Source organism: Danio aesculapii, chromosome 22, assembly GCF_903798145.1.
Source record: "Danio aesculapii chromosome 22, fDanAes4.1, whole genome shotgun sequence".
NCBI lineage: Eukaryota > Metazoa > Chordata > Actinopteri > Cypriniformes > Danionidae > Danio > Danio aesculapii.
Window position 1 is genome coordinate 11,003,287 of NC_079456.1, and position 15,807 is coordinate 11,019,093.

The 15,807-nt window shown below is 33.2% G+C and overlaps 1 protein-coding gene across 1 annotated transcript; it reads left to right on the plus strand.

The window, feature by feature from the left end:
* The first annotated feature begins 1,489 nt into the window (after positions 1–1,489).
* Positions 1,490–14,883, plus strand: tbc1d20 (TBC1 domain family, member 20). Its single transcript, XM_056448224.1, has 8 exons — positions 1,490–1,840; positions 3,708–3,893; positions 5,861–5,941; positions 6,336–6,522; positions 7,821–7,922; positions 8,124–8,265; positions 9,771–9,943; positions 12,801–14,883. The coding sequence occupies exons 1-8, from the start codon at positions 1,777–1,779 to the stop codon at positions 13,060–13,062; spliced, it is 1,197 nt and encodes a 398-aa protein (XP_056304199.1). The 5' UTR covers positions 1,490–1,776; the 3' UTR covers positions 13,063–14,883.
* The last annotated feature ends 924 nt before the right edge of the window (positions 14,884–15,807 follow it).

Consider the following 15,807-nt stretch of genomic DNA (forward strand, 5'->3'; position numbering starts at 1 on the left):
ACAAGGTAGTTTTTACAGCATCGATGTTGTAATGTAATTACAATACATTAAGTTAAATAGACTTAAGCATTTATTTAGTTGTTCAAGCGTAAAACGAGATGAAAGACCAATTGTAATCAGCGCCGTTTGTAGCAACAGGCTAGCGCAGAAATTCCATTGAAAATACTGGGGTAAAATAAACGGTCATATTTTAAAGACATGGCGGGGGGAAATGGAATTTAATTCAGTGCTTTTTGTCAGATCTGAGACCCACTTCGTAATTACCAGCAATGAAGATCGCTGATTTATAAAGAAATCATATATTAAACGTGATATTAGTTCACCGGAAGCCCTTAGGCTGTCTAGCTGAAAATTAAAAGTCTGTGTGCATATAGCCCATTATTTTTAAACATCTTATTTTGTGTTCAAGAGAGTGGAAGACGAGTAAATAATGACGAAATTAAATTTTTGGTTAATTATTTCTTTAAAGAGATATTACACCCCAAAATTAAAAACAAATCTACAATCGTTTATTCACATTTGACTTGTTTCAAACCAGTTATATTTTGTTTATTTATTTATTGAAGTGGAAGGCAAGTAAATAATGATGAATATTACTTTTTCTTGGTTAATTATTTCTTTAAAGTGATATTACACCCAAAAATTAAAAAAAAATCTATAATCATTTATTCACCTTTGACTTTTTTATTTATTTTTTATTTAATTTTTTTTATTTATTGTTCTGTTCAATACAAATTAAGATATTTTGAAGAATGTTGGACTTTGACAACTATAGTATAAAAAAACAAATGCCACAGCAGTCAGTGTTACATATTTTCCAGTGTTTCTCTTTAAAACTGACACAGAGTGGTTTCTAATGCATTTGAATAAGAGTTAAAACATTTTTTTTATTATTTATCATTTATTTTACATTGTTAAGTTATTATAAATTAATTGTATCATTTATTGAGCATGTTTTTTAACGTGAGGAACAGCAAATGGGGTATATGCGCACAGATTTTTACTTTTAAGACCAAAAAGTTTCCGGTCTTTTCATTACAAAGTCGCCCCGTTTAAGATCTGTTTTGCTTTAAAAGATAAGTGATCCATTTTCCCTGTCACATCTTTAAAATATGAATTTATTTTGCCTCAGTATTTTTAATTGTTTCTGCGCTAGCCTACTGGCACTGACAGCACTAGAGTTTACACGGTCTATCATCTCGTTTTGAGCTTGAAGAACTAAATGAATGCTTAATTTTATTTAACTAATTGTATTTTAATCACATTATCATGTCGATTATGTGAAAAGGAACCATATAAATTTAAATAGTTACAATAATCTTTCACCGGAAGTTTACCGTTGGCTGAAAAACACTAGCTGTGCAACCCATTCTAATGGGTGTTTTTTTTTTTAAATTGGGGACTTTTATTTTGAATGTTTGCTACAAGGCCACCTTGTTCGTGCTCAAATAAAACTACAACTCCCACAATCCCTCACTCCACACGTAAACACCAACCCAGATGAAACTACAGCTGGTGCTCCTGAAGCGATTCACATGAAATGACACAAAAGATGCTCCGTGATCCCAGTTCGGTTCGGCGGATCGCGCTCATTTAAAGCCCTGTCATGCGCCACACAGACCGGACGGACAGATGATTTTTAGCCGACAAGAGTTAATTGAGCTCGCGCGGGCCTGAATGAGATGATGTGGCCTTTAAGTTAGCAGAGCAGCTAAACCTGTTGTGTTTTTCTGTGGAGTAAAACGATGGAGCTCGAGTTTGAACATTAGCCTCAGGATGAATCTGAAGAGGTCGCGGAGTGTCGGAGCTGCTGACCCGCTCAATGGAGTCGGAAAACAAGGTGTGTATTACTGAACTCTGGTCATTTATGACAGCAGGAGGAGGAGGAGAGGGGTTTACTGCTTCACTTTATCTGTCGATAAATGGATTAATGTCGATAATAATGTTTTTACAGTAATAAAACTGTCGAGTGTTTGGGAATAGGTAGATGTTATGGAATAAAAATACGTTAGAGGGGCTGGAATACATTGGTAAATGCATAACGTTACATGGATGCATGTAGATAAACGAATAAATGAATTTTCTATCTATCTGTCTTATCTTATCTATTTGTATATTTCTAGAATATTATAATATTTATAATGTAACAAATTAAAGTTAAAAAAAGTATAAAATCTTTCAGTTCTGTACAATTTTAATGTATTTATATATAAAGAATAAATATACCACTATTTTGCTCGTGCACACACACATACACATTCATATCTAACTTCTGTCAAAATATAAATTAATCGCATCCAAAATAAAAGCTTAAACATTTACTGTACATATTTATTTTGTATATACACATTGTAAATTAAGTATATATATATATATATATATATATATATATATATATATATATATATAACAAAAAAGAAATATATAAATAAGAAAATATTTTAGTTATATACACACACACACACACGTGACCCATACACAGAGAGATTTCATGATTAATTGTTTGGCAGCGCTAAATAGAAATAAAATACGAAGAAAAAAATTTTTTAGGTGGGAAATAATTCATTTCTCCTTCATAATCTTTTAAATACGTCAAAAGACATTTCTATGGGAGTGTCCTGTGACTTATTTTGCCCATTAATAGGTTTTGTGCTCATTATTTCATCTCAAGCACTATTATTCATAATCTGCATCCCTGTGTTTTCTCTTTAGATTAATGAACAAATATTAATCTCACACTAAAACATGTAAAAACTAGAAAAAAAATCAATTTTTTAAAATCGCAACCACTTACAATCCTTTTTTTAAAATACATTTTTATTTGTTTATTGTGATAATTTGTGTCAATGCTTTATTTTATTATATATTTTTTTAGGTTGCCGGTAACAGATAATTACATAAACAACTTGAACAAACAAACATAATATACAAACCAACTTCCAACATTAACAAATACAGTCCTACGTTTGTGTTTTCCTATGGTAGTGTATTATTGTGTATATAATATAATAATGTGACTAGTTTTATAGAAAGAAAAGTATAATACAAATTCCGTCCCTAAATTCCGACTAAAATATTATTAATATTTTTGCGAGACAGAAGGTTGGTTAGATAAACAGGAGCTAGATTATTTAAAGCTTTATATGTAAGAAGCAATATTTTATAATCAATACGGAATTTAACAGGCAGCCTATGTAAGGAGGATAAGATTGGGGAGAGATGGTCATATTTTCTAGACCTGGTAAGAACTCTGGCAGCTGCGATTTGTACTAACTTAAGTTTATTAATAGAGGATGCTGGGCAACCAGCAAACCGAGTATTACAGTAATCCAGTCTAGAAGTCATAAAAGCATGAACTAGCTTTTCTGTGTCCAAGATGGATGGCATACTTCATAACTTAGCAATATTTATCAGATGAAAGAAGGCTTTTTTTGTGACATGGGAGATATGATTTTCATAAGTTCATAAGTTAAGCTGCTATTCTAATAGTCTAATATAACACCCAGACCATTTAAATTAGAGCTGATACTAACTTTGACAACTAATAAATTAATATAGTTCAGTCTGATATCCAGTCTTAAATCCTCTGGGATCGTCTGTCGTGACCAAACACTTGCTCAAATGAAGAGCAAAGTTGAAGATCTGCATTTCCAGTGGATATTTGAGTGTGTTCAGATCATCAGCGTGTGTTATGCTGATGTGTTCAGACGTGGAGAGCAGACGCAGGAAGAAGATGTCTGAGATCACGCAGGCTCTGAGCTGTCGGCCGGTGGACGTTGCGGCTCTGAGACGGATGGCCATCAGTGAAGGAGGTCTAATGACCGACGAGATCAGACGCCTGGTGTGGCCTAAACTGCTCAACGTCTCTGAGGAAAACATACCAGAGGAACTGGGTGAGAGATACTGGGGTTTTATCTGCTGCATTCTATCTTTATACTCAATTCAACATAATAAAGCGTTATCAGGTGCAAATTTTTAAGAATTAGGAAATACTAGTGCTAATTTTAAGTATTAGGAAATACTTAAAAACAAGGGTTTATCCTCCCAGTAAATTTAATGTATGATGAGGAGAAAACCATTCAATTCAATTCATGTTTATTTATTTAACGCTTTTACAATGTAGACTGTGTCAAAGCAGCTTAACATAGAAGTGACATGGTTTAATTGTTATAAAAAGTTGTTGTATTGCATTGCTACATAATTTACATACAATATAGCTTTTAGTTAAGCTAGTTAATATAATATATAAGGTAGTTAATAAAAGTTCATTTTAATATTGAAATGTATCTTTTGTGTAGGAATTTGATGCTTAATTACATTCTCGTCACTTTTATAGTGAATATTACTATTATAATTTATTATGCTACTATTATATACTGTTATAATGTATTATAATTTATTTAAATGATACAAGTTTATTTTATGTGGATTTTAAAATGCTTTTTATTATTACAAACATGCTGTATATTATTTTAAGATGATCAACCACAATTGCTATTAAGCAAAGAATGTGTGTAGGTGTATATACTGTTGAAGTCAGAATTATTAGCCCCCCCCCCGTTTATTTTTTTCCCCAATTTTTGTTTAAGGGAGAGAAGCTTTTTTTTCCCAAGACATTTCTAAACATAATAGTTTTAATAACTCATTTCTAATAACTGATTTATTTTATCTTTGCCATGATGACAGTAAATAATATTTGACTAGATATTTTTTAAGACACTTCTATACAGCTTTCAGTGATATTTAAAGGCTTAAATAGGTTAATTAAGTTAGGCAGGATAGGGTAATTAGGCAAGTTATTGTATAACGATGATTTGTTCTGTAGACTATCGAAAAAAAATTAGCTTAAAGGGGCGAATAATTTTGACCCTAAAATGGATTTAAAAAATTAAAAACTGCTTTTATTCTTGCTGAAATGAAACAAATAAGAGTCTCTCTAGAAGAAAAAATATTATCAGTCCTCTATAGAAAAAATATTATCAGTCATACTGTGAAAATGTACTTGCTCTGTTAAACATAAAATGGGAAATATTAAAAAAAGATAAATTCAAAGGGGGGCTAATCTGACTCCAACCGTATATATATATGTATATGCTGAAACAATAAAAATAATAGCAGCAAAAAAAAAAAACGGCACAACATTTCTTTCTAAATGCAATGCAGATCCAGTGTTGCCAGATATAGTGGACTTTTTCCAGCCCAAAAGCTGTTCAAAACCCACCCAAACGAAATTAACCTAGTTACTTTTACTTTCATAATTTTAACCACAGAAAGGGACACCAGCAGTCACAGAACTACAACATAACCAGATCACATCGGAACCCCACCCCCCCCCCCCCCCCCCGCCTCACCCACACACTGCACTTAATGTTGTGTAGATTACACTACCAATTAGAATGGGTCTTTACTTTCGAAATGGGGTGTAAATTTATCCTATGTGGCATTTTTTTATTCTTTTGAACATAATTGGGTGCTGCTTGTCAAGTAGACAACGGTTCAGTGTTCTTGCTGTCAATTGCGGAAAAAATAATCGATAAGTTTTATGATAAACCACCTTAAGTTTAACTGCTGGCGCTGCGTGTTGTGGAGAGGAGTCTGCTTTGTCCGAGGAGTTTGATGCAACTTCTTTACCTCGTCTTATGGGTGGGCTCACACGGTTTGCTATGCACTTGATGCTACTAACTGAATGGAGTAGGAGCACACAGTTACGTTTTGTTAAATCAGTTGCATATAAAATTTGCGTCTCAAAAATGCCCAAATTTTGTCAACCCTCCTATGCCATTTTTTACCCACAAAATCAAATTCAGAACTGCCCAATATGGCAACACTGCGCAGATTTAAAACCAGTTTTTCTTTCCAGATCCTGTCGATCGAGAAAACAACAAAGACTTCAACCAGGTTCTTCTTGATGTTCAGCGGTCGCTCAGGCGCTTTCCTCCAGGTCAGCAGACCTATATTATATTATATTATATTATATTATATTATATTATATTATATTATATTATATTATATTATATTATATTATATTATATTATATTATATTATATTGTATTGTATTGTATTGTATTGTATTGCATTGTATTGTATTACATTTACATTTACATTACATTACATTGTATTGTATTATATTGCATTGCATTATATTATATTGTACTGTATTGCATTGCATTGCATTGCATTATATTATATTATATTATATTATATTATATTATATTATATTATATTATATTATATTATATTGTATTGTATTGTATTGTATTGTATTGTATTGTATTGTATTGTATTATGTTATATTAGCTTGAAATGCAGTGTTTTTGTGTGTTTTTGTTCCTCAGGGATGCCGGATGAGCAGCGTGAGGGTCTTCAGGAGGAGCTCACTGATATTATTCTGCGTGTTTTGGTGAAAAACCCTCAGCTGCATTATTATCAGGGTTATCATGACATCGTGGTCACTTTCCTGCTGGTGCTCGGAGAGAGACTCGCCACTGCCCTCGTGGAGAAACTCTCCACACACCACCTCAGGTCTGACTATGTAAATTGTTTTGTAAAAGCAAATGTGTTTTTTTACCTGTGTAATTTTACCTGTTTTTCGTAATGTTTTGCCTGTTTTGGGGGCCAATTCCCAATTCCCACGAAATACTACAAATTTAAAAGATGGATAGATGGATAGATAGATAGATAGATAGATAGATAGATAGATAGATAGATAGATAGATAGATAGATAGATAGATAGATAGATAGATAGATAGATAGATAGATAGATAGATAGATAGATAGGATACACACATGCATAAATACATAGGATATACACATACATACATACTTGCATAGACAGACAGATAGATAGATAGATAGATAGATAGATAGATAGATAGATAGATAGATAGATAGATAGATAGATAGATAGATAGATAGATAGATAGATAGATAGATAGATAGATAGATAGATAGATGCCTTATTACTAGATAGATACTTGCCTTATTAGCATGAATTGGTGTTATTAACATGTTTCCAGTATGAATTAGCGTGCTGTTAGCATGTTTCTAATATGAATTAGCATGTTTTAGTGTGAATTAGTATGTTGGTAACAAATTTAGTCTGAATTAGCATGTTGCTAACATGTTTCATGTTGCTAGCATGTTTCTAGTATCAATTAGCTTGTTGATAGCATGGTTCTAGTATGAATTAGCATGCTACTAACATGTTTCCAGTATGAAATGTATTACTAAATACTACAAATATTTAACATATTTATCACATAAATCATGACATATATGATTTATATATATATATATATATATATATATATATATATATATATATATATATATATATATATATATATATATATATATATATATATATATATATATAAATAATAGTTTTCTAGTTAAATGTAGTATAAAACGTATTTTATATGTATGCCTCTCATGTGTAAAAAAGATTTAATGTATTTTAATTCAATATTATGTACTTTTTATATTTAAATGTCCTTTTATATCGATGTCCAAGAAAATACAAAAAAGAAAAACACAAAAATAAACGTTAATTACTTCCCAAATCTTATGATCATTTTCACTTACATGTACAAAACGTTTAATGTAGATAATCAGCATATAATTCAATAAAAAAAACTTTAATATTTAAATATTTTTCTTTTGTACAATTCTTACAACTCATACCCTAAAAATATTTAATATAAATATGTAATTTAATAAACATATTTAATTCCTCCAGTTTCTATGAATTAAACAAAAATAACCATTTTATTTAAAGACACACAAAAAATTCTATTTTGTACTTTCTCCTCCATCACAGGGACTTTATGGACCCCACAATGGACAACACTAAACACATCCTGAACTACCTGATGCCCATCATCGAGAGGGTCAATCCTGAGGTCTTCGACTTCATGCAGCAGTCAGTCAACAAACGCCTCTAATATTTGCTTTCCCTCGTGTGTGTGTGTGTGTGTTTGCTGAAGCACAATAGTCTACTTGATCTGTGTTCCTGTGTGTTCATCATTATGCAACATCTTAATAATCATCTCCTGAACACACAATGTCCTCTGTTCTATTGTTTTCTTCTTCGCCACTTTAAACGTCTCCATTTTGTCTGCAGAGCTGAAGTGGGCACCATATTCGCCCTCAGCTGGCTCATCACCTGGTTTGGGCACGTCCTGTCAGATTTCCGCCACGTGGTTCGGTTGTATGATTTCTTCCTGGCCTGCCATCCGCTCATGCCCATCTACTTTGCTGCAGTGGTGAGTTGTTGTTCTTTCTTCAGAAAGCTTTGTTTCTGGTTTGTGGGTCAGCAGTTTCGCAATCGCTGCTATTTTTAGGCCTGAATCAGACTGTGATTTCAGGATGGAATTAATAATTGATACTTTCTATTATGTCAGGACTGTTTGTCCTGCTTTTTTTACACTTACTGAAGTTTCTGAGATATCTGAAGTTCTTAAATATTGATTGTGGAGTTAATTTTGAGCCCAAAATGTAAAAGAAAAAAAATGAAGGCTGTTTTTAAGACTGTTAAAGGGATAGTTCACCCAAAAAGGAAAATGTACTCACTATTTACTCTTCCTCCTTTCTTCTTTTACGAGTTTCTTTCTTCTGTTGAACACAGACGATATTTTGAAGAATGTTGTAAAGCTGTAACCATTGACTTTTATAATAGGAGAAACAAATACTGTGGAAGTCAATGGTTACAGGTTTACAGCATTCCTCAAAATATCTTCTTTAATGTTAAACGATGACAGACTTTTATGCCTTTAAGTTTTTGTCAATTGAGACATTTAAAATAATGTGAACGTGAACATAAACATGAAAATAACTATTAATACTTAATAATTGTATTGTTTTTGTATGTTATTTGTTCAATTTTGTAACATTATGATACAATTCTATAATATTTGTTATGTGCTTTCCATAAGTGTATCGTGAAATTAGATAATTTATTTTGAAAATCCCAATGTTGTTATCAGAGAAAAAGTATACAATTTCCGTAACGTGAATTTAAAAATCTAATTTTTATTTTAATTTCAATGAAATTCAAAAAACATTTTTGGAAATAAATATTTAAATTTATTAAAAATAAAAAACCTGAAAAATCATATGTACATCAGTATTCACAGCCTTTGCTCAGTGCTTTGTTGATGCACCTTTGGCAGCAATTACAGTCTTAAGTCTTTTTGAGTATGATGCCACTAACTTGGCACATCTGTTTTTGGGAATTTTTGCCAATTCCTCTTTGCTGTACCTCTTAAGGTCTATCAAGATGATGGGAAGCGACGGTGTACAGCTACTTTCAGATCTCTCTAAAATCTCTCAGAGATGTTCAATAGGATTTAGGTCTGGGCTCTGGATGGGCCACACAAGGACGTTACATTTTTTAAAAATTCACCTTTATTTGTACAGCGCTTTTACAATGTAGATTGTGTCAAAGCAGCTTCACAAAGTTGTTTTATAAATTAATTCATATTTTAAAATCTCATTGTCATTACCGTAATCCAAAGAAATAGTTTTTATTATGTAACAGAAAATGTTTTTAATACATTTAATATTTCTCAGTTCTGTAGCACACAGTTAGATCTTATAAAACAATGATATATATATATATATATATATATATATATATATATATATATATATATATATATATATATATATATATATATATATATATATATATATATATATATATATATATATATATATATCTCAATCATCATAAAATGAGACTATTAAACTGTAAAGTAATTATCTGCAGATCGTGTTGCATCGTGAGGAGGAGGTCTTGGACTGTGAGTGTGACATGGCCATGATGCACCACCTCCTGTCCCGCATCCCAGAGGACCTGCCGTATGAAACGCTGATCAGCCGTGCTGGAGATCTGTTCGTGCAGTTTCCTCCATCAGAGCTGGCCAGAGAGCGCAGTCAGCAGTGAGTTTCTCTCTCAGTGTTTTTACAGACGCCCTCGAAATCAACACTAACAACGATTCAGACATTATAAAATATGCTTCCCATTTGGGGTGAACGAGGTCCAGGTTTTGTATTTGAATCACATAAACTGCTAAAGCCCACACACTTTCTGATCTAGATACACAACAGCACGGAGCCGATCATATGCACAAGTCAGCGCAAACCACAAAACGTATTAAACCTATTTAAATTCTGCACTGCATGCTGTAGTTTACAATTGGAGAAATGGTGGAAATCATGAATCAGATGTGCTTAATAACTCAAGCTCTGGTATAAACAAAATACTACTGGCTATTTTTTAATAATGGGAGGGGCTACCAAATAAGTCCCGCCCTTCCTCTGTGTTTCTGTTTTAAATTACTTCACGCAACAAACGAAGCTGCACATTTCATGCCACTTCAGAGTAGTGTTGGGGAAGGTTCATTTTTAGAGTAACATATAACAATCTAGCATTACTACTTATTTTTAAGTGAATTTATGAATAGTGTCACATTTACACAACTTTTTATTCTAGGCAGGGCTTGTTTGTTGGTAAGAATATACAATTTTTTATGTTTTTGACTTCTCCAAGTCAGACTTAAATGTAAAGTGAGTGAACTTCAGCCGGAACTGTCAATTCTCATTTGTAATGTTAAGGTGCAGGTCAAATAAAACTTTCAGAGGTGCTGCGTTTCTGGGTATCTTAAAGAACAGGATGCATGATGAAAACAGTTTGCATTTCAAAGTTTTTATTCATTTTAAGTGAAACCGGATCAGTACTTATTGAAGTGAGATGGCTAAATGGCTAAATACATGTTCACATTTAATTATTATTATTTTATATTATTATTATTATTATTATTATTACTATTATTATAACCTTTATTTTACCAGGAAAGACACATTAAGATTAAAAATCTCTTTTACAAGAGCGTCCTGGCCAAGATTAATTAAGATTTAAGCTAGAGCTACAGAAATTTTATAAATTGCAAATTCATTAAACATAATACCACCAATAAAGTGCAAAACTGTGCTTGCCGCCATCTTGATTTCAGAGCAAAAGAATTGTATTTCCACATCGTACACAATATATATGTGAGTTTACTCCTGATTTCAATCAACACAGGGACTGGAAAGCTGTCAGTTTAGAAATAAAATAACTGGCAGTGCTTGTTTTTTTTTTGCAAATTAAAAAGTAATGCATTACTTTACTAGTTACTTGAAAAAGTAATCTAATTACAAGTTAAGGCCCGTGCACACTGGGACGCTTTTTGCTCGCGTTTTCTGTTGACGTTTAATGCCTCGTGACTAAATAAAGGGCGCCAATGTAATCATGCACATCAATGCGCAAAACGGCAGACGTAAAAGCGTCATTTTTAAAGAAATTCCTCATGCTCGTTCTTTTGTTTGGACGCGTTGCATTTAAAACCTTCTCCAATCAAATTGGCACTTTTGTTCACGTGTACAGAGCTGCTGAAGTTACAGTAAACAGCACTTGGAGGTGCTCAAGAGCAAAATTGTCAATGCGAGAAGATGCCCAGTGGCGATATGAACGTGGAGCTGCTTATTGCTCTGTGAACAATAATCATTCCTTCATCTCTAGAGCTGGAGCTGCTACTTGAACCATCCATGCTTGTTCGAGTCATCAGTAACTTTAATAACAAGCATGTGAACTTCCTCTCTTTCTCTTCTTCTGTGTTATAAGCGAGGTGTCAGAAGCTTAAAGTTGTGTAGCGCCATATAACGTCAAGGAGTGATTTTATACTCTTCTGCTTGACGCTAGTGAAAATCGCTTGGGTTTGAATCTGGAAAAACGTCTTATAAAACGCTGACGATAAACACAAACGGAAAGCGTTCTGGTGTGTATGAGCCTTAACTCTCATTACTGCCCTAACATTGCTTCAGATGTCTTTTAATTTCTACAACTCGCAACAACAATAAACAAACTCTTGATTTCCTTCAGAATGGCCATATGTGAGTTTACTCCCGATTTCAATCAAGACAGGGACTGGGAAGCTGTCAGTCCATAAATAAAATAACTGGTAGTACTTGTTTTTTGAAAAAGTAACTCCGATACTTTATTGGAAATGAAAGTGATGCACTACTTTACTAGTTACTTGAAAAAGTAATCTGATTACATGTAACTCTCATTACTACCCCAGCATTGCTTCAGAGGTCTTTTAATCTCGACAACTCACAACAACAAAAAACCCTCTTGTTTTCCTTCAGAACAGCCATATGTGAGTTTATTCACAATTTAAATCAACACAGGATGGGGTTAAAATAGGTTAAGTATTAAAAAGTAATAAACGTCATCTGACGATGTATTAAATTTTCGAGCCCATTTTAGTTTAGATAAATTTTCAATTTGTGTTAAGTGCAAGCCTTTTTTCTAAAACTTGCGTGTATTTTTTTATATTTTGAGAGTAGGACCTGAGCGATATCATGTGAGGTGTTGTTCGTTCATGCTCGATAAAACAAACTGGTTAAAGTCTTGCTGGTATTTACATTTTTTTTTATATTAAAGGTATATAATAAGGTTTTGAAAAAGGTAGTAAAGGGTATTAAATTCAACTTAAGAAGTTCTGTATATACCCTGCAACAAAGGGACTGGGAAGCTGTCAGTCCATAAATAAAATAACTGGTATTATTTGTTTTCTGAAAAAGTAACTCAGATACTTTATTGGAAATGAAAAAGTAATACGTTACTTTACTAGTTACTTGAAAAAGTAATCAGATTACATGTAACTCTCATTACTACCCCAGCATTGCTTCAGAAGTCTTTTAATCTTGACAACTCGTAACAACAAAAATCCCACAATCCCTTGTTTTCCTACAGAACGGCGGTCTCCACGTTTAAAGACTTTGAGCTGGCGTCAACGCAGCAGCGGCCGGATGTGGTGCTCCGACAGAGGCGGAAAGAGCAGCAGCAGCGAACACTGGAGGCTCAGCGTGGGACGGTGGTGGTGGTTCAGCCCACGGCACGCCGCTTCATGAGGTTAGCGGTCATGGGTTTGACTGTGGCACTGGGAGCCGCGGCACTGGCCGTGGTGAATTCAGCTCTGGAATGGGCTCCGAAATTAGACTTACTGTTTCCGTGAAGGAGCCGAAATAACAGCACAAGCTCACAGCGTCCCGTCTTCATTGTTGAAGGACTAAATATGTTATTTTGCTTTTTTTTTTTTTTTTTTTTAAGTATTTATACTTGTGAAGAAGTTAGACTAATAAATAAAATATATTGTGCGCATAGTTGTTATAATTCAGTAAGATTCTGAAATGAAACGGTGAATCAAGCGTCAGTTGTTGCGTTGAGGTAAACGTATAGCAGAGATTTGTACACTAAACTTCTTGTTCATGAAATGTGGTCTGAGCAAATTTTTGCGTAATTTTTTTTACAGATTTTTTTACGAATAATTTAAATTTACGCAATAGCAATGTTCGCATTTTCGGTCGTGAAATGTGATTTGAGCTAATTATTTGACGTAAGAATTTTATTTATATAAAAGAATAATTTAAATTTACACAATAACATTGTTCGCATATGTTGTTCGCAAAACGTTTTTAGTTTTATCGTCACTGAATTCAGTGCCACAATTGAATGAATGAAGTTAGATTTTGTTAATTGTCAATTAACATAATGGGTTTACGAACAATGTATGACTCAACTATTAAACTATAGTTTATTCGATTGGCGTGTTCAATTCAGTGTGACGATTTACGTTAATTATTTAATTGTTACAATTTTGTGATTGTATTTTTTTATAAGTTCATGATTGTTGTGTTCAGTCTACGTAATTTATGCAATGTACAGTCATTTTGAGGAGAAACTATATTTAATAAATTGTTCAATTCAATGTGATAATTTAAATGCTTTTTTTTGTTTATTTTTTTAAATAATTCAAGTGCATTTTTGTTTTGAAATTTCGAAATGTAAATTTACATTGAATGCAACAATTATTAAATGAATGCAACAATTTCATAAGAACTTTAAATAAAATGTTCAAAATAAACTTAATAATTAAATAAAATTCATCCACGAAAAAAAACTATCATAATCAGACATTGCTGTACAATATTTGTAAAACTATTTTCATGACACACGACATCAATAATTTACACAAAAATGACATTACGGATTATTTGCGCAGAAATTTGCTCATCCTGTGTTTCTTGATCGAGAAATCGTGTGTTTTATTATACTTTGCTGGCATAAAGAATAACTAATATAGCGAGACCAAAATATTTTAGGACCTGTTTGTAGAATTGGCTGTTTCATTGAACTGATTCAGAACCACATTTACATGTCTGTAATATCTAAGTTATAAAACTATTATAAAAGAGCACCAGATTAACTTGTATTTTTTTACATACATGTTCACAATTTGCATGTTATTTTTTCACCCACCACATTTCAGTTTTCCTTAATTGCAGTATTTTTGGGTTAGAAATGCTGATTTGTAGCAAATAACTTTGAAAAGCTGAGCTGGAGTTGATCAACAAACTTGAGATTTCTTGAATCTGGGGGTTATATTAAATGGTGAATGTGAACTACAGTAGCTTCTATGATTGAGATCCAGATCAATGTTGGATCATGACATGTTGAATCGTTGACGTATAATTTTCTTGTCTAAATGCTGTTCACAAATAACCGTTTCCATTAATCAACATGTTTAGAATAACATTCAGATCGATTATTATGATCCTAAAATCACTTGATTAAATAAAAAAACATAATTTATTAAAATATTGCGCTGCTGTCGACACATTTCTGCTGTTTATGCTTTAATTTTTCGTTAATTTTGCACTAAAGAACATGCTTCTTGCTTATTTTTTTGCACTTTTGAGAGATTGTTATAGGTCGTCTCTGGTTCGTAATGTGTCAAATATGTTTAAATAAAAAGAAAAGTGAAAGTTTAGTGCGTTTGTGTACATTACTGCTCTGTTTTTGTGAGTGGGGTTGAGAAACCACCAGTAGAAAACACTTTCATCTCAATGATACTTTAACCAACACTTGCACCAGTTTTGCACCAGACAGTTTCTTACAATCACTCCATATCTCTCAAAAAATACATTGTGGATTTATGAAGTGTGCCTCACACAGGTGAGTGGGCTTGACAAACCACCTGCAGAAACACCTTTCTCATTATGAAAAACACTACCCCCTTACCCCTCACTTGATGGTTTATTTCTAAACTAATTTCGAGAAGATCACATGCTTATGATTGACCACAGCTGGTCCTGCATTAGCTAACGCATGATTCACCAATCGGATTAATTCCTAACTCGCTATAAATAACCAGAGTCTCTTACCTCAGTTATCTTCGACTTGAAGAATTCAACTCCTACTTCTCCCCTTTTTCTTGATAGGGCAGCACGGCAGCCCAGTGGTTGGCACTGTTGCCTCACAGCAAGAATGTCACTGGTTTAAGTCCTTACCAGGCCACTCGATGTTTCTGTGCAAAGTTTACATGTTCTTCCCCTGCTCACGTGGGTTTCCCCCGGGTCCTCCCACAGTCCAAAGACATGTGACATAGGTGAATTGACCAAACCAAATTGGCACTATAGATGAGCTCTCAATCAGCAGTATATCTCTCCACAGCACTCCATAATTTGTCATTAGCCATAAATAAGCTGGGGAGTTCTCGAGACCTACCTAAGCTCAAACTCTACTCTCGCCCTGCAAACGGGAAGGAGCCCCAGGGTCGAGGATCTTAAGAACTCAGGGCTCTCTCCTGGGACAGCATGCCAAACACGCTTTGTAATCAATCATCAGCTAAGTGTGAACTCTTGTAATTCTCTGAAAACTAACAGTTCCGTTGTATAATTAGCACTTCTTGTAGTGTGTA

What these genes read in the sequence shown, in the direction of transcription:
- tbc1d20 (XM_056448224.1), top strand. Translation starts at nt 1,777, where the DNA reads ATGAATCTGAAGAGGTCGCGGAGTGTCGGAGCTGCTGACCCGCTCAAT. An exon ending in CTCTCCACACACCACCTCAG is followed by an intron (nt 6,523 to 7,820) that starts GTCTGACTATGT and finishes CCTCCATCACAG; the next exon opens with GGACTTTATGGACCCCACAA. An exon ending in GTCTTCGACTTCATGCAGCA is followed by an intron (nt 7,923 to 8,123) that starts GTCAGTCAACAA and finishes TTTTGTCTGCAG; the next exon opens with AGCTGAAGTGGGCACCATAT.